This window comes from Vombatus ursinus, unplaced genomic scaffold (assembly GCF_900497805.2).
Source record: "Vombatus ursinus unplaced genomic scaffold, bare-nosed wombat genome assembly UNPS02013930.1, whole genome shotgun sequence".
Classification (NCBI taxonomy): Eukaryota; Metazoa; Chordata; class Mammalia; order Diprotodontia; family Vombatidae; genus Vombatus; species Vombatus ursinus.
Window position 1 is genome coordinate 195,142 of NW_020953708.1, and position 18,276 is coordinate 213,417.

The window sequence follows — 18,276 nt, forward strand, 5'->3', positions numbered from 1 at the left end:
TGCCCCAGGAGGACAGCCTGGAGGGAGAGGGAATGGCTCCTGCCCTGACAGCCAGGCTGGGGAAGGTGAGTGCCACTTGCAGCTTTCCTGAAATAGCATTTCAAGCCAGAGACCCTGGGATAGGTTTCTTTGTCTTGTGCTATAACACTAGGAATTGTGGGCATCAGAGAATCATATTTAGAGCTAAAGGATATCATAGATTATAATCTATTTATCCAACACCACCTACCCTAAAATTTACATTCATTTTTAAATTTTGGAATACAGATTCTTTCCTTCAGCTCCTTCCCCACCCATTGACAAGGCAAGCAGTAAGATATCCATTTTACATGTGAAGATGGAGAAAATATTTCTATATTAGCCACATTGCAAAAAGAATTAAAAAGGCATTAGAATTTTAAAAAGTGAAAAAAAAGGAATTCTGTCTTTAGAGTTCATCAGTTCTCTCTTCATTTTTCATCTTGAATCCTTTGGACTTTTCATGCATTATTATATTGAACAAAGTAGCCAAGTCTTTCACAGTTGATCATTGTTACAATATTGGCTTTACTGGCCACAGTGTTCTGAGTCTACTCATTTCACTTTGCCTCAGTTTATCAAAGTATTCTCAAGTGTTTCTGAACCTACACCACTTATCATTTTTTAATGATGACATTGGGTTGTGTTGGGGCAGTTCTGTCTCAAAGAATTCAAAGACTCAGTCTCCAGCCAAGCAAAGAGATTCCTTGTGGTTTTGAGGTTTCACACTCCAGGGAGAGGCTAAGTTCTTTAGAGGAGGTAGCAATTTCAGTAAAGCCAGACAGGCAGTTTGATAGTTTATGATGCTGATTACACTATCAGAATTTACACAGAACGTACAAACATTAATATTAAAAGGCAAGGGGGCAGCTCGGTAGTGCAATGGATAAAGCACCAGCCCTGGAGTCAGGAGGACTTGAGTTCAAATCCAGTCCCAGGATTAAATAGATGCTTGACACTAGCTGTGTGACGCTGCACAAGTCACTTAACCCCAGTTGTCTTACAAAAAAATATTAAAATAAAATAAAAGGCAAGAGCGGTTTCTTAAGCAATTAAATAACAGGAGAGGGGTCCCAGTCTTGGTGGAACTGCATGTGCAATTACCCACAATGCATACAGAAAAACACTTTTGGGGGGCGTTATTATATGGTAATGACATTATAATAAGCTTCTCTACAGCATAAATTTACTCTCAGTCAGTTCTTTGCTATTACTGTGCAGGCGCCATCTTAGTGGAAGCCCCTTCTGTGGTTTGGTGGTCAAGCATCCTGGTCTACATCCTAGTGGTGCTGCTTTCTGATTGGCTGGCCATCATGTTCCTGTCTTGGGCTAAGTGGATGTTGTGGTTGTGGTTGAGTGTGTGGACACACCTGCTGTTTCTATGGGAAATATGAGAATTTGATCTGGGAGCAAGTTCTGGCTAGAGACAGTGGGCTATACTGAGTCTGGGGGCAGTTGGTAGGTAGTGGCAGTGGGCCTGCTGTTTAGTGAGGCCTATGATTGAGCATGGGGGCCTGTGATGTGGTTAAAGCCAGATTGTGTGGTCAAATCAGGGCATGCCTGCTGTTCAGTGAGGCCCATGAGGCAGTTAGGATATTGGGGCTGAGGGTAGCTTTATTAGGATTCCATCTTTAGTATACAATAGTAATAATCATACCACAGTCCTTATTCAGCTGTTCCCCAGTTGATTGGTATTTGTGGTGGGTGAAAGATGAAATGACCAAGGAAACAAAGGTTTGATCTTCTGAATATAGCAATTAATAAAGTGGTGCATGTCAGTTTTTCAACACATCGGCACTAGGCCTCTTCACTTTAGGCCTGGACCCAAAATACAGGGGGAAACAGACTTTTAAAAATAGTTAATCAAATAAGGTCAGCTAATTAAAAGGAAACATACCATGAGGTGATCTGATTTCTAATCGGGTGAAAGATTAGGGACTTTCCAAGTTGAGAAGGGAATAGTGAACAGGTACAGTGCCCTGAAATCAGAAAAAGAGTAGTAGTCCACTCCCCCCAAGTGTTTGTAAACAAAGTAACATGGAAACAGTAACTGATTGATCAGTTTTTACATAAGAGATAGGAATTGCTTGGGATACACCAGTTGTGAGAAACTCCTTACATCAGCCTTTGGATCTGACTGGGTTTCTGGTCAGCATAATGTGGGTCCTTTGTTAAGGGGCTCTGCACAGCAGGGAGAGGTCCTCCAGTTTCCCAGCTACGAGGGGCTAGGGTCAGACAATGCACTAAGGTTTTCCAATTGCCACAACTGAATAAAGTTTTCTCGCAAGATAGCAATTGAACTAGACAGACCTAAAGTTGAATAGAAACTAAGCTAGCTCCAGAATTGAGTCACAGGATGGTGTCAGTGTGGTTCACTCAATTACTACAGTAAGCCATGTGCTGTCCTAATCCCCTGAATTCCCTCAAGTTTCACTCACTATTTCAGAAGGGTATGGGTTCCTGAAATTACCCAAAGTCCTAGGAGTTCTTCCCTGCAATATTAAAATGATTCCCTCACATCTGCTCAATTTCTAATTCTTTGCCACCACAAATGAAGCTGCTCTAAATGTTTTTGTGCATGTAGGTCCTTTCCCTTTGTCTTTGATCTCTTGAGATAAAGACCTAGTTAGAGGGATTGCTAGGTAAAAGGGTGTACAGAGTTTTATAGCCTTTTTGGTGTAGTTCCAAATTGTGTTCCAAGAATGGTTGGAACGGTTCACAAAGCCACTAATAGTGCATTAGCGTCCCTATTTTTCCACATCCCTTCTAGCATTTATTATTTTCCTTTTCTGTCTTGTTAGGCAATCTAAGAAGTGTGAAGTGGTATCTCAGAATTGTTTTAATTTGCATTTCTCTGATTATTGGTGATTTAGAGCATTTTTTTCATATGACTATTTATGGCTTTAACTTCTGAAAACTGCCTCTTCATAACCTTTGCCTATTTTTCCATTGGTAAATGGATCTTAAATTTATGTATTTGGTTCAGTTTCCTATGTATTTGAGAAATGAATCCTTTATCAGAGAAACTTTGCTGTAGAAACTTTTTCCATTTTCCTGATTGCCTTCTTATTTTGGTTGCTTTGGTTTTGTTTTTGTAAAAATGTTTAAATTTCATTTAATCAAGATTGTGCATGTTACCTCCTGTGATCCTTTCTATCTCTTGTTTGGTCATAAATCCTTCTCTTTTCCACAGACCTAGCAGGTACATTTTTCCGATGCTTGCCTGCTTTGCTTATGATACCACCCTTTATTTCTAAATCATGTACTCATTTTGACCTTACCTTGGCATATGACTTGAGATGTTGGTCCGTGCCTGGTTTTTGCCAGACTGCTTTGCAGTTTTACCAGCAATTTTTGTGAAATGGGGAGTTCTTACCTGAAAACCTTGAATGTTTGAATTTATCCAACACTAAATTATTATGGTCATTACTTCTGTATATTATATACCCAATCTATTCCATTGATCAGTCATTGATTTTCTTAGCCCTTCCCAGATGGTTTTGATGATTACTCCTTTTAATATAGTTTGAAATCTGTTACGTTAGGTTCCCTTCCTTCAGATGTCTTTTGTTTGATTCCCTTGATATTCTTGCCCTTTTGTTTATCCTGATAATGTTTAATATTTTTCTATAAAAAATTTCTATTAGTTTGATTTATATGGCACCAAATAAGTATATTAATTTAGGTAGAATTGTCATTTTCCTTACGCTGGCTCAGCTTACCCAGGAGCAATTAGTATTTCTCTTAATTGTTCAGATATCTCTTTATTTGTGTGAAAAGTATCTTGTAATTTATATTCCTATAATTCCTGGGTGGGTCTGGGCAGGTAGGCTTTGCGTGTCTGTGGTTATTTTAAATGGAATGTCTCTTTCTCTCCTTCCTGGGTTTTGTCAGTAATATATAGAAATGCTGATGGTTTGTGTGAGTTTATTTTATGTCATGCAACTTTGGTAAAGTTCTTGACTATTTTAACCATCAAAGCATCTGCAAAGTATGAGGGTCTTATATTGTATTTTGTCTTATTTCTTGAGTTTCTTTTTTCTTGTGTTATTACTATAGTTAGCATTTTTTGTAAAATATTGAACAGAAGTGTTGACTTCTAATTCCAGAAAGAAATAAAAGATGAAGGGTATAGGGAGGGGGAAGAGGATAAGGGAGGGATTTCAAGCTTGGGGGAGAGGATAAGTGGCATTCAGATAGGTTTAGTAATAGTGGGCATGGTACCAGGTAGAAGTAAAGTAGAAGAGTCAGGAGGGATAGGAAATAAGAGATACACACAAACATAAAATAAAGATTAGGAGTAGAATTTATTAGGAAAAAAAAAGCAGTAGTAATCATGATCTCAGACAAAGTAAAAGCTAAAATAGATTTAATCAAAAGAGAAAAATAGGGAAACTACACTATGTCAGCCATATTAATCAATATTGTTTTAGACTATTTAAAATAACTAGACGGTATAAGGTTAGAATATTGCTGTTATGTGGGAAGTGATGAGTTGATGGACTTAGAAAAATATGGAAAGTCTAAAACTTATCAAAGAAGATATTATCCACCCTCAGAGAAATAGAGGACAAACAAGTATATTATGGTCTTACATAGATATATATGAATATATATGTCTGTATATGAGTATGATTATAGATATCTAAATGTGTATATATGCATGTATGTATATATGTCGGTGACTGTGTATATGTGTGCGCATGTATACATAGGTATACATACACACATGTGTATACCCACACATACCTGTATATACATACATGCATATACATATATGTATACACACATCTCCGAGCTAAATTGTAGCTTTATTGAGGAGGGCAGGAGGAAGCTGGGGGGTGGGGGAGAACAAAGTAAAAAGTGCACAGCAGAGAACAAAAGAAACTTACAAGGAAGCATAGAAAAGATGGACAGCTCTCAACACAATGTGCAATGTTTATTATATAGGCTTTCTTGAAATGGAAATTTATTGCTCTATATTTTGAATGCTGTCTTACATTCTGCTGTGTACTTGACAATGTTTTTTCTTTTTTTGTATTTAAGTTTTAGTATTTAAGTTTATGTTTCTTTTTTTTTCCTTATTGTGTATTTAAGTTTAAAATTAATTAAATAAAAGACTTGGGGGCAGCTAGGTGGTGCAGTGGATAGAGCCCTGTCCCTGATGTCAGGAGGACCTGAGTTCAAATCCGGACTCAGACCAAAACACTTAACACTTACTAGCTGTGTGACCCTGGGCAAAGTCACTTAACCCCAATTGCCTAAAAAAAAAAATATATATATATATATATATAAATAAAAGACTCCTTGATTCAAATCTACATTTTGGGGAAGTGCTACATTAAAGTGAATTTAATTAAAGAGTAAGAGGTGGCAAAATATAAAGAAAAGAACACCAGACCGTGTCAGAAGGCTTGTGAGCCTCAGCAGTAATTGTTAATAGCTGATTGACTTGAAGCCTAACTAATCATGATAACAAAAATGGCTTTAAGTACCTTTAACTGAAGAGGAATTAAAAAGGAGTAGCACAGGGTAAAAAATCAGTAGAAGACAACAAAGCCCCAAAGATCTGATTCTGATGATAAATGTTACCAAAAAAAAAAAAAAGATTAAAAAAACTCGGTTGGAGGCAAGCAAGAGATCAAAGAATAGTGAGGACCATGTTTAGGGGTGGATGGGATGACCATAAGGAGGGATACCTGAGAGAAAGCTAAACAAGTCATCTCTTGCTTGGCTTTAGTTTTCTCTTTGGAAAATGAAGATCTTTGAAGTGGGATTGAGAGCCCCCAGGTTGGCAACGAGAAGTGGATACCCAAGGTAAAGGGATATAGACAAGATCCAGTTGTTCTGAAAGAAGTATGCCATGTGTTTGATTGCTTAGCCATTCTCAGGTATCCCTACAGGTCCTTGGAAAATAGGGTTGGTGCCACAGAACTGGAGAGGGGTCTTGTGCCAAGTTTGAAAAAAGAGACAGTGGATTCTGCAAAGCCTGGGCCAGTGACTTCCAATTCTGGCACATTCCTAGAATACTTTTTTTAATGAGTTGTTTAGTGAGCGATTAGGAAAGGCTGTTTTATTTTATTTTTTTTTCTACAGTGCTTTTTGGTATTTGCCTCAGTCATTCATGGAAAAAGTTTTCTTTCCCTCACCTTCCTTTATAGAAAAGAAACACAGTTACATAAAAATGCCATAGTGTCTCTTCCAGATAATTCAGAAAACATTCACTCCTCTAGTGGTCTCCATCTTGTCTGCTGTTAGAAACAGTAAAGTTTTTTTCCAATTACTCAGAATTCATCATCTTTTTCTTTTTAGAAGATATATTTTTTGTAGTCTGTGTATAATGCTCTGCTTATTTTACACTGCATCAGTTAATTCACATTTCCATTGCTATTCAAAATTCTTCATATTTGTCATTTGAAACTGTGTAATAAATCTACTGAATCCATATGCCATCTTTTGGTAATCCTTCTTTGTTGATGAGAATTCAGATTGTTTCCAGTTCTTTGCTGCCCCAAAGCATGCTCTTATGAATGTTTTTGTGTATAAACTCACCTGTGGTCTTGTTCTGGTTATAGAAAAACGGTATGGAAGCATGGTAATGAAAATGTCTCTGGGTTTGGAGTTAAAACGTGGGTTCAAAGTACAGATCTGCAGTTTACTCCCTTTTGACCTTTAGCAGGTTACTTTCTCTCTCTGGGCCTCACTTCCCTAATTTGTAAAATGAGAAAGTTGGATTGTCAAGTCTCTTTCAGTTCTAAATATATGAAGTGGAAAACAATGGTCCTTTAACATCCTTTTTAGCTGTAAAACATTTTTCCACAGTGTTGCAAATAGGAGATGGTAGTTCCCCATGCTCACCTTTGCTCTTGTGGTTACAGGAGCATTGAACACAATCTGTTCACTAGGAAAAAAGCAAAAAACAAACAAACAAGCAAACAAAACCCACACACGTTTAAAATTGATGTCCTTGGATCCATTACCAACAATAAGTATCCACTGTATTAAGTTGTGAAGATACAAAGAAAGCAAACCTGGCCACTGCCCCCAAGGAACTTATGTCTGATGAGAGAGGAATTCTAAAGTGCCTGTTATGCACTAGTCACTGTACTGGATTACACGTAAGCAACTGAAACAATTCCTATTGACAAGGAAGTTATATTGAAACTTTATAACAATTAGAGTTATACCTTGGTAAGCACAAATATTTTGGTGTTTCAGGAATCAGTGACATTCCAGGATGTGGCTGTGGAATTCTCCTTGGAGGAGTGGATACATTTGAACCTGTCTCAGAAAAACTTGTACAGGGACGTGATGCTGGAGAACTATAGGAACTTGGTGTTTTTGGGTAAGAACAGCTTCATCTTGGCAGTTTTGATATATATATGTTGTTGACTTTCAGGATTTTAAGTTATTCTTTGACATACAAAAGGAAGATATTCCCTAGTCCTTGTGTAGCTTAGAGGCTCAGTATTTGTGCTACCTGTTTCTAGGAAAAAGGTTGTTGCTTAGTATGCCTGAAAATTGATTTCTTGATTTGTTGTTTTCCTTGAGACTCTCTCTTCCCCTCTCTTGCTTCAAATCCAAGATTTTCTGTTCAATCCCAGTGTAGGTTTCATCATATGCAAAGTGTTCCCATTGTCTAAGCAGAGTCAGGTAAACTACTTTTCCTAAGTCATACTCTATAATCCATTCCCGCATAATATAATATCCTTCACTGGTCCTTTGTATCATCCTTGGGGTCTTCCTACCATACCTACCTTTTTCCCAAAGAGAGTTTAACTAGTTTTGAATTCTTTTACTAATTTTTATGGCTGCTTTTTTTAAACAAAACAAAACAAACTCTACTTCTCCTTCCATGTAGGCCATCAACCCCTCCCTGGTTGAAAAAAATAATCACAGACAAAATTAGCTAACATAGACAGTGCCTTGGGTGGTAGAAGATAAAATTTGTGCCTTTATTCCCCCACTTTTCTATTAAGAGTTGAGGGGAGTGTTTAATATGTCTGCTCTATGATTGAATTGTGAGATGAGTGTGCCTGTCACTTTTTCATTTCCAACAAACAGGGTTTGCAGTTTCCAAACCAGATGTGATCTACCAATTGGAAAGAAAGGAAACATCTTGGATACCAGAGGCAGATATTCCAAGAAGCAGCTGTCCAGGTGACTCCATAAAAACCAGTGAAATGGGTCACTGGAAAATACTACTCTGTTGGTTATTGTAGGTCAAAACGCTTATAAAATGTTGAACAAGGTGGTCTTATGAAAGCTTCTCAGGCCTGCTGAGAAGAGCTGAGACTTTAAAATGTCTTTTTTTAACTCAAGAAGTTACTTTTTTGTGCATCTCTTTACTCACATGTACCTCCACTTTCAAAGCAAGTGGTTGCCTCAGTGTGGGGTAGGTATTTTTGTCCTGTTCATTGAAGATCATCCTATTTTAAGCAAGCATTCTCTTGCCTCAGTTGCATGAATTCATTCTCCCTCTTAAAATAAGCACATCATTTGATCTATTAACAATATTCCCTTTTGGCTTTTGTGTTCTCTTCTGATATTTCTTCTCTGTTGCTTGATGCTTAAACGTTTCTTTGCTGCTGTTACTTTTTAAAATATTTAATCTTAACCTAATTCCTCTTATATCAGTCTATCATATTATATGTTATCCTGTTTTTCTTTATGCTTTGAAATTAAGTTTATCAAGGCAGAATAATATATTCCTCTGACATGATTTGTTTAACCATAAGGCAATCATTGGACCTATAGGTTTTGAGTATTTTGCTGTCTCACAGAAAGCTGTGGTGAATATTTTTGAGAAGTGTCTTTATTTGCTTTCAGGAACATTTTGAGGATGTAGACCTAGTAATGGGACCATTGGGTCAAAGGTTATGAAGTTTTGTAGCTAAAGCTTAAATTGCTTTGTAATTTTTTAGAAAAATGGCATGAGCGGCTTAATACGTGTCTATTTCAGCATAACTTCCAAAATTTGTTATCATTTTAAAATATCTTTTTTTATCTGATGACTGTTTGGGTGATACCTCCAAATTGTTCTGTGTTTTATTTCTTTGATTACCAGAGTTTCAGTATTGTTTCTGGTAGTTGTTGGTATTTTGTCTTGTGAAAAATGTCTTGATCCTTTTTGGAATTGGATCTTACTCTTACAAATTTCATCAGTTCCTTACAACGTAGATATGTTGGATTTTTAGTGGACATTTATGGCAACAATTGTCCAAAAGACCCTTTGCCTCATATTTTTTCTTTTTACTATTTATTCCATGTCTCTTTCTGTCTTTCCTTATGCTAAGCTCATTAATTCTCCTTTTTCTTTCCATTCAGTGTTTTCCTTTTCTATTTTCACTTTAAATTTAAGGATACATTTTTTTTTTCTTACTCAGTCATGTTTTGGTCATGTCCAACTGTTTATGACCTAAATTGGGTTTTTCTTGGCAAAGATAATGGAGTGGTTTGTGTTTTCCTTCTCTAAGTCACTGTACAGGTAAGGAAACTGAGGCAAACATGGTAAAATGACCTGCCTAGGGTCACACAGCTAGTATTTTGAGTCTTGATATGATCTCAGAAAGATTAATCTTTCTGACACTAGGCACAGCAGGCTATCCACTGTGCCACCTAGTTGCTCTAAGGCTACTTTTGCAACCTTTCAAAGTCATCTAATTTTTAAGGATACTGTGTTTCCCCACATAGTCATCGTACCCTGGTTTTTTTTTTTTTCAGTCCAAAAATTAGTTTATAACCTTTCATTGTGTAATTATCACATGGTATAATTCTGTTCATCTTGCTGCTTAAAAGGTAAACAGAGCAGGAATTTATCCACCAGTGGCCTATGGATATCCGTTTATCTCTTGAGCATTGGGAGCCAAGAGCCTAGAATTCTCAGTGCAATGCATTGTCAGTATATTTCCCAAAGCCAATTTGTGTGGTTTATTTAGAGCACAGCAGTACTAATGGTATCGTCACTCAACCCAAGGAAGAGTCGTAGGTGCAAGGTGAGCAGGTGAAGCTGCCGTGAGTAAGTCACGTGATATGGTAAGACTTACATCTTCCCTTATTATCTAAACTGTGTGTTTGTCTGTCATTGATACAGTGTAGTAATAAGGGAGTTTTAATTAATATCGGCACAGATTTTTTTTTTAAAAAAAGCTTCACATAATGGTCACACCCCACTTTTTTGCAAAAAAAATTTTGGCATAAAATCTGCAACAGTTATGCGGTGAAATATGTAGTCTTTCATTTCCTTATGCCATTCAAATGTCAACCATTTACAGTCAAGTAAATTCATCTAATTCATCCTTTCCAGGCAGTTTCATTCCAAGTCAGTTCGTTTATTTGTTAATTTTGAGTCATCATATTTTCACATAAGATAAACCGTGATCCTTAAAGAGTAGTAAGACTAGTCTTCTCAAGTGAGAACACAAGAGAATATCTTAAAACTTTTGAGGAAGTAGGAGTCTTTGGAAATGGAAGAAAAGGAAGGGTTAATCAGGTCTTTATTCTTCCTTTCAGGGAGCAAAGGATTTACTGAAGAGAAATCTTATGAATGTGGTGAATGTGGGAAGGCCTTCAGGAGTAAGACACAACTTATTAGGCATCAGAGCATTCATACTGGAAAGAGTCTTCATGAATGTAAGGAGTGTGGGAAGGCTTTCATCTACAACTCAGAACTTCGTCTACACCTGAGAATTCATACAGGAGAGAAACCTTATGAATGTAGCGTATGTGGTAAAGCCTTCCGGAGGAAGGCAAATCTTACCGTGCATCAGAGAATTCATACTGGAGAGAAACCTTATGAATGTAGTGAATGTAAGATGGCCTTCAGGCGTAAGACACAGCTTACTGTGCATCTGAAAGTTCATCCTGGAAAGATTCTTTATGTATGTAAACAGTGTGGGAAGGCTTTCTACTACAATTCAGAACTTATACAACATCAAAGAAATCATATGGGAGAGGAACTATGTGAATGTAGTGAGTGTGGGAATGCTTTCAGGAGTAAAACACAACTTGCCATGCATCAGAGAATTCATACTGGAGAGAAACCTTATGAATGTAAGGAGTGTGGAAAAGCTTTCTTCTACAACTCACACCTTATTAAACATCAAAGAATTCATTCTGGAGAGAAACCTTATGAATGTAGTAAATGTGGGAAGGCCTTCAGGAGGAAGGGAAATCTTAATATGCATCAGAGAATTCATACTGGAGAGAAACCTTATGATTGTAGTGCATGTGGAAAGGCCTTCAAGAGGAAGTCAACTCTTAATAAACATCAGAGAATTCATACTGGAGAGAAACCTTATGAATGTAATGAATGTGGGATGGCCTTTAGGCTTAAGACACAGCTTGCTATACATCAGAGAATTCATACTGGAGAGATACCTTATGAATGCAGTATATGTGGGAAGACCTACAATAGGAAGTCAAATCTTACTGTGCATCAGAGAATTCATACTGGAGAGAGTGTTTATGAATGTAAGGAGTGTGGGAATGCTTTCCATCACAAGGCAGATCTTAGAAAACATCAAAGAAATCATCAGGGAGAGAAACCTTATGAGTGTAGTATATGTGGGAAGACCTTCAGGATGAAGTCATATCTTACTGCGCATCAGAGAGTTCATACTGGAGAGAAACCTTTTGAATGTAGTGAATGTGGGATGACCTTCAGGCGTAAAACAGAGCATACTGTGCATCAGAGAATTCATACTGGAGAGAGTCTTTATGAATGTAAGGAGTGTGGGAAGGCTTTCTTCTACAACTCAGTATTTATTCTACATCAAAGAATTCATACTGGAGAGAAACCTTATGAATGTAGTGAATGTAAGAAGGTCTTCAGGAGTAAAACACAACTTAATGTACATCAGAGAGTTCATCCTGGAAAGATTCTATATGAATGTAAAGAGTGTGGGAAGGCTTGCCAGTACAATTCAGAACTTATTCGGCATCAAAGAATTCATGCTGGAGCTAGACCTTATGAATGTAGTGAATGTGGGAAGGCCTTCATGAATAAGAGAACACTTACTGTGCATCAGAGCATTCATACTGGAGAGAAACCTTATGAATGTAGTGAATGTAGGAAGGCATTCAGGTGTAAGACACAACTTACTGTTCATCAGAGCATTCATACTGGAGAGAAACCTTATGAATGTAACATATGTGGGAAGGCCTTCAGGAGGAAGCCACGTCTTACTATGCATCAGAGAATTCATACTGGAGAGAAACCTTATGAATGTAGTAAATGTGGAAAAGCCTTCAGGATTAAGGCACATATTACTATGCATCAGAGCATCCATACTGGAGAGAAACCTTATGAATGTAGTGTATGTGGGAAGATTTTCAATAGGAAGTCAAATCTGACTGTGCATCAGAGAATTCATACTGGAGAGACACCTTATGAATGTAGTGAGTGCAGGATGGCCTTCAGGTTTAAGAGACAGCTTACTGTGCATCAGAGAATTCATACTTGAGAGAGACTTTATGAATGCAGTGAATGTTGGAAGGCTTTTATACAGAATATACAAATTTCTGTCCATAAGGGAATTCATACTTGAGATATTCCTCATGAATGTAAAGAGTGGGAAGAATATCACAACTTAGATTTTATTGAACATCACAAAATTCATTCTGCTGAGGACCTCCTTCAGAAATAAGCTACAATTTATTGTACATCAGAGCATTTGTACTGGAAAAAAAACTTATGAATGTAGTGAATATGGGAAGACCTTCAGGAGGAAGACACAATTTACTGTGCATTGAAAATTCATCCTGGGAAGATTCTTTATGAATATAAGGAGTGTGGGAAGGCCTTCAACTACAACTCAGAACTTACTGGACATCACAGTATTCATACTGAAGAGAAACTGTATGAATGTTGTTTATGTGGGCATGCCTTCTTCCTGACTTTAGAACTTACTCAACATTAGAGCATTGATATTGGAGAGAGCTCTTATGAATGTGATGAATGTGAAAGATCTTCAGAATGAGGACACAACTTATTTAATATCAAAGAATCTATTCTGGAGTGAAACCTTATGTATTAAGTAATGCATGTAGGAAGGCATTTTGACTGAGGACACTTCTCTGATGTCTATCAGAGAATTCATACTCTGTAGAACCTTTATGAATGTAAGGTGTGTGGGAGGATCAGATAGCTATCTAGACTGATTCTGAGTCCTTATTTAGCCCCCATGAAAGGAGATACCCCTTTCCTCTGCAGAGCTTTCTAAAGGAAGAGAGATTAATGTTATTCTCTCATGGACCTTCTGATATGGAGAAGATTTGGTGGTTGAGCCAGAGGGTACTGAGTGGGTGGTGTTTTGTCGAGAGCCTTGATATTAACTTTGATCCCTGGACAGATGGCTTGCAAGAGGCATATGGAAGACCTCTTGGCCATCACATGAGCCTGATGTATGATAAGTTGTTGACTGTGCTTGAGGAATATATCATAATCTGAGCTGTGTTCCTCATGTTGCTGGTGCTGCTTCTGCTCATATTCATCAGGATAGCCACTGAACTATACAGATTTGGAATCACATTAATTTTTTAAAAGCCAAGTAAGCATCTCTGGCCAAGTAAGCATCATCAGATATTGATGCTATGTGATTTCTGTCCGTTGTTCTGAATATCAAAGTGAAGGAATTCAGTGAAGTGCTGATAAACACTTAGTAGTATTTACATAGTAGTGATGCACAGTAACTAATTAGTGACATATGAAAAGTAGAAAGGGATTCTGATTCTGGTCAAAGGATATGAACAGGGAGTTTTCAGAAGAAATCAAAGCTAACAATTGTCATAGGAAAAAATACTCTAAATCACTATTGATTAGAGAAATGCAAATAAAACAACTCTAAGATACCACTTCAGACTTACTAGATCAGGGAATATCATAGATAAGGAAAATGACCAATTCTGGAGAGTTATGGAAAAACAGAGACATTAATGTATAGTGCAACTGTTCCAATTATTGTGAACAATTTGGAACTATGCCCAAAGGGCTATAAAACCGCATTCCCTTTTAGCGAGCTATAGCACTACTTGTTCTGTATGCCAAGGAGATCAAAGAAAAAGGAAAAGTACCTATATGTACAAAAATATAGCGGCTCTTTTTGTGGCAGCAGAGGGGATTCTCATCATTTAGGGAATGGCTAGACAAATTGTGGTTTATGGTTGTTTTGGAATACTATTTTGCTGTAAGAAATGATAGATACTAGCTAGATGGCTTGGAGGGTAGAGCATTGTGCTTGAAGTGAGTAAAACCTGAGTTCATATGGGGCCAAAGACACCTATTAGCTCTGTGACTCTGGGCAAGTCACTTAAGCTCTTCTTGCTTTAATGTGCTGGAGAGGGAAATGGCAAAATCACACCATTATCTTTGCCCAGAAAACCCCCACAATGAGGTCATGAAGAGTTCCGCAATCATAGAACTACCAAACAACAACAACATGAGTGTGATGGTTTCAGAAAAACCTGTGAAGACCCATATGGATTGATATAGAGTGAAGTGAGCAGAACCATATGGTCATTGTACACAGGAACAGCAACATTGCAATGATGATCAACTGTCAAAGACTTAGCTACTTTAATGAAGATAATTCCAAAGCACTCATGATGAAACACACTGTCCACCTCCAGAGAGCAAACTGATGAACTCAATGTAAATTGAAGTACATAGTGTTTTTCATTTTCTGTATTTTTCTTTATTTGCTACATGGTTAGTATTGACTTTTTTTTTTGGGTAAGATTTCACATGTATAATTGATATGTTTCTTACCTTATCAATGGGTGGGAAAGGCCTGAAAAGAAAATTTTCTAACTCAAAATGTTAAAAAGAATGTTCAACATAATTTTTTTTATTTAAATGATAAAAATAAAAAGATTTGGAATCACCTATAACATAGACTAGATTATTGAACTCCTAGACTTGGGTCTTTCTGCAACAGAAAGGAAAAGCCTAAGATTTCTGCCTTCCTGCCTGATCTCCAATAATCTCTTTGCCAGTTCTAGCCAGATGTATGCAAAGGCAAATGGTCAATTTGTGGAGGTCCAAGCTTGGACTCTAGGGCCCAAGAAGGTTTGGTGAATGACTAATGCACACAGTCAGAAGTTGGCTGTGCAACTACTTGACCAATCCTGGAAGAGAGTCACCTGGTCTTTTCTGTCTCAGAGAGTTGACAATGATCTAGAAATCACTACTTACAAACTCATTGTTCCAGCACTCCCATCCTCTCAACCACAGGTGTTCCAGCAGTCTCAGTTTCTGGAGCTGCTGCTCTCTTCCAGCCCCTCTTCATTGGTTTTGAGACATCTTCCCATGTTTCTGCAGGGCAAGCAGTGTGTAATCAGCTTGTAAAGATAGCCTTGAGTCACACCCTAATGGGCTTTAACCAAGGAATTAGTGTTTTATCCTAGAGTCAGTAAGAAAGCTACTGAATCCATGGAACAGAATGACATGGTCTGATCTAGGGTTTAAGAATATCAATTAGTTAATTGTATAAAGAATGTGTTGGAAAGGAGAAAGACTGCTTGTGTGTATGTTTTGGTCTGGACCTGTGTGGAGGCAAATTATGATTCAAGAGGACTGAAGATAAGTATGGTACTCATCTCTTTCTGCAGAGGTGATGTATTTAAAATACAGAATGAGACTTAGATTTTTGGGTGTGACCAATGTGGAAATTTATTTTGTAAGAGTATGTATGATATGAAGATTGTATTTTTTTTTTTGTTCAGTGAGGGAGAAGGAAAAATAATTGCTAAAATAAAAGTGTCAACTATACCAAACCAAACTTTAACCTGTGAATGGCCAGAGTCAAACAGAGTAGGCTACAGGCAGGAGAGTCAGGAATCAAACAGAAGATTAATTTTAAGGTGAGGGAAATGGCTTGCAAGCAAGGAGGGAATGAGACATATGTATTGGGGCCCTACCCCTAGTGGGAGCACACGAGGCAGTGTGGGGAGATCTCAATTTTTTTTTTTTTTTGCAAGGCAGTTGGGGTTAAGTGACTTGCCCAGGGTCACACAACTAGTAAGTGTCAAGTGTCTAGTTTGAGACAGGATTTGAGCTCAAGTCCTTCCGACTCCAGGGCTGGTGCTCTATCCACTGTGCCACCTAGCTGTCCCAGAGATCTCAATTCTTATACCAATGGCTAACCAGTGAGCTGTAGCCCTGACAATGAGGGGCAATGGCAATAATGAGACAAGTTTGATTCATACGAGGGCTTCATGGGTACTTGTCTGAGCTTGTCCGGTGCTTGTCTGAACACCTGGTGCTAGTCAAAGTAATACAATCATTATGGGATTTTGACAGAGGGTGAGATCATCCAGAGGGTGAGCACAAAGGATTGTTGTTATGCCAAGCTCAGGGTCATGCTTGCTTGCTGGGCCTTAGCTCTGGAAAACAGATGGTCTCCTAATATCTTGAAAAAAGTAAAATTTTAAAGAATGACAGCTTTGTTTCTTCATTGCCTACTCAAATTCTTTCAGTTTCTTTTTCTTATTGCTAAAGCTAACATTTCTAGTACAATATTTTTTCTTAAATTATTCCTCTTTAGTTTTCAACATTCATTTCCATAAGATTTTGAGTTTTAAATTTTCTCCCCCTCCCTTGCCTCTCCCTCCCTAAGATGACATGTAATCTGATGTAGGCTTTACTTTTACATTCATATTAAGCACATTTTCACATTGGTCAAGGCCTGATCACACCCTCCTTCCAAAAAACAGCTTCTCTCAAAGCCCTCTTCAGCAGAGGTTTCCCACAACTTGTGTGCCCCTCAATATATCCCTGTAAGCCTGATTTGGGGAGTCTTGCCAAAAGACCTTTATTCTATTGTCGATTCCTCTGCTGTTGAGACTGAAAATTCAGAGAGCTGTAGTGCAAAAACAAATAGACATAGAACATATAAGCTCACTTAGAGAAAATCTAATTACTGGTAAAAAAAAAAAAAGAGAGTCAGATCACAACCACAATACCCCAAAAATCTTCCCCTTGTGGAGAAATTCTCCACCTGGGTCCAAAAGATATAGGGGAGTTTTATGTTAAGAATCTGGGGTGCAGAGCTCTGGTCCCTTCCATGGATCGCCAAAATGTGACCTATAAAAAGTTTGAGAGACAGTTTCTGGATAATTCATCATTTTATTAATTATTCTAGAGGGTAATTAATAAAAGGGATGTCAGGATACTATTAGGAGACCCCCTGTTTTCCAGAGCTAAGGCTCAGCAAGCAAGCTGTGCCGTGAGCTTGGCATGACAACAGTCCCCTGTGCTTGTAACTGCCAAATGATCATCTGTGTCTCTTGTTTGGTTATAAATTCTTCCCTTATCCATAAATATGACAGGTGAATTCTTCGTACTTTGCTCATACTATCATCCTTCACGTTTAAATCATGTATGCATTTTGACTTATGTTGGTATACCTTATGAGATGTTGGTCTACTCCTAATTTTTGTGAGACTACTTTACAGTTTTTCCAGGAGTTTTTATCAAATGGTGAGTTCTTGCCCCCAAAGCTTGGATCCTTGGGTTTTTGAACCACTGGATTATTATGGTCATTTACCTTTGTATTTTGTGTACTTAAGTATGAGAGAGAAGAAGTATTAGACTGACTACCAACCTGAAGGTCTATAGAGCCATCGTGCTGACTTCATTGTTGTATGCCTGTGAAACCTGGACAGTATACCAGCGCCATGCCTGGAAATTTAATCGCTTCCATTTGAATTAGGAAGATTTTGAAAACCACCTGGCACGATAAGATACCAGACACTGAGGTCCTTTCTTAAGCTAAACTTCCAAGCATCGAAACTCTGCTTCAGAGAGCACAACTCTGGTGGGCTGGCCACATTGTTGGAATATAAAACGTACGCTTGCCAAAAAGACTATTTTATGGAGAACTCACACAGGGCAAGCATTCACATGGTGGTCAGAAGAAGTGATATAAGAGTACTCTCAAGGTCTCTCTTAAGAAGTTTGGAACTGAGGGGCAGCTAGGTGGCACAGTGAATAGAGCACCAGCCCTGGAGTCAGGAGGACCTGAGTTCAAATCCGGCCTCAGATACATAACACTCACTTAGCTGTGTGACTCTGGGCAATCACTGAACCCCAACTGCCTCACCAAAAAAAAAAAAAAGGAACTTTGGAATTGATTGTATGAAATGGGAGACACTGGCATAGGACTGCCCAGCATGGCATGTCCTCATCAGAGAATATGCTGTGGAGCTTGTGGTGGCAGTGGAGAGGGAATCCTCCTCACAGTTCCAAGGCAGAAAAGA

The 18,276-nt window shown here is 38.0% G+C and overlaps 1 protein-coding gene and 1 pseudogene across 2 annotated transcripts; one reads left to right on the forward strand and one right to left on the reverse strand.

Moving 5' to 3' along the window:
* LOC114040634 (zinc finger protein 420-like) lies at positions 1–12,857 on the forward strand. 2 transcript variants are annotated; one of them, XM_027858746.1, is made up of 5 exons: positions 1–65; positions 6,897–7,136; positions 7,237–7,363; positions 8,083–8,178; positions 10,531–12,857. In XM_027858746.1, exons 2-5 carry the CDS (start codon positions 7,074–7,076, stop codon positions 12,480–12,482), a joined length of 2,238 nt encoding a protein of 745 aa, XP_027714547.1. In that variant the 5' UTR covers positions 1–65; positions 6,897–7,073; the 3' UTR covers positions 12,483–12,857. The 2 variants fall into 2 exon arrangements, with proteins under 2 accessions (XP_027714547.1, XP_027714548.1); XM_027858747.1 differs by lacking the exon at positions 6,897–7,136 and having other exon boundaries at positions 9–65.
* The window catches only part of LOC114040637, a 115,098-nt pseudogene that overhangs the window by 56,850 nt on the left and 39,972 nt on the right, over positions 1–18,276 (reverse strand).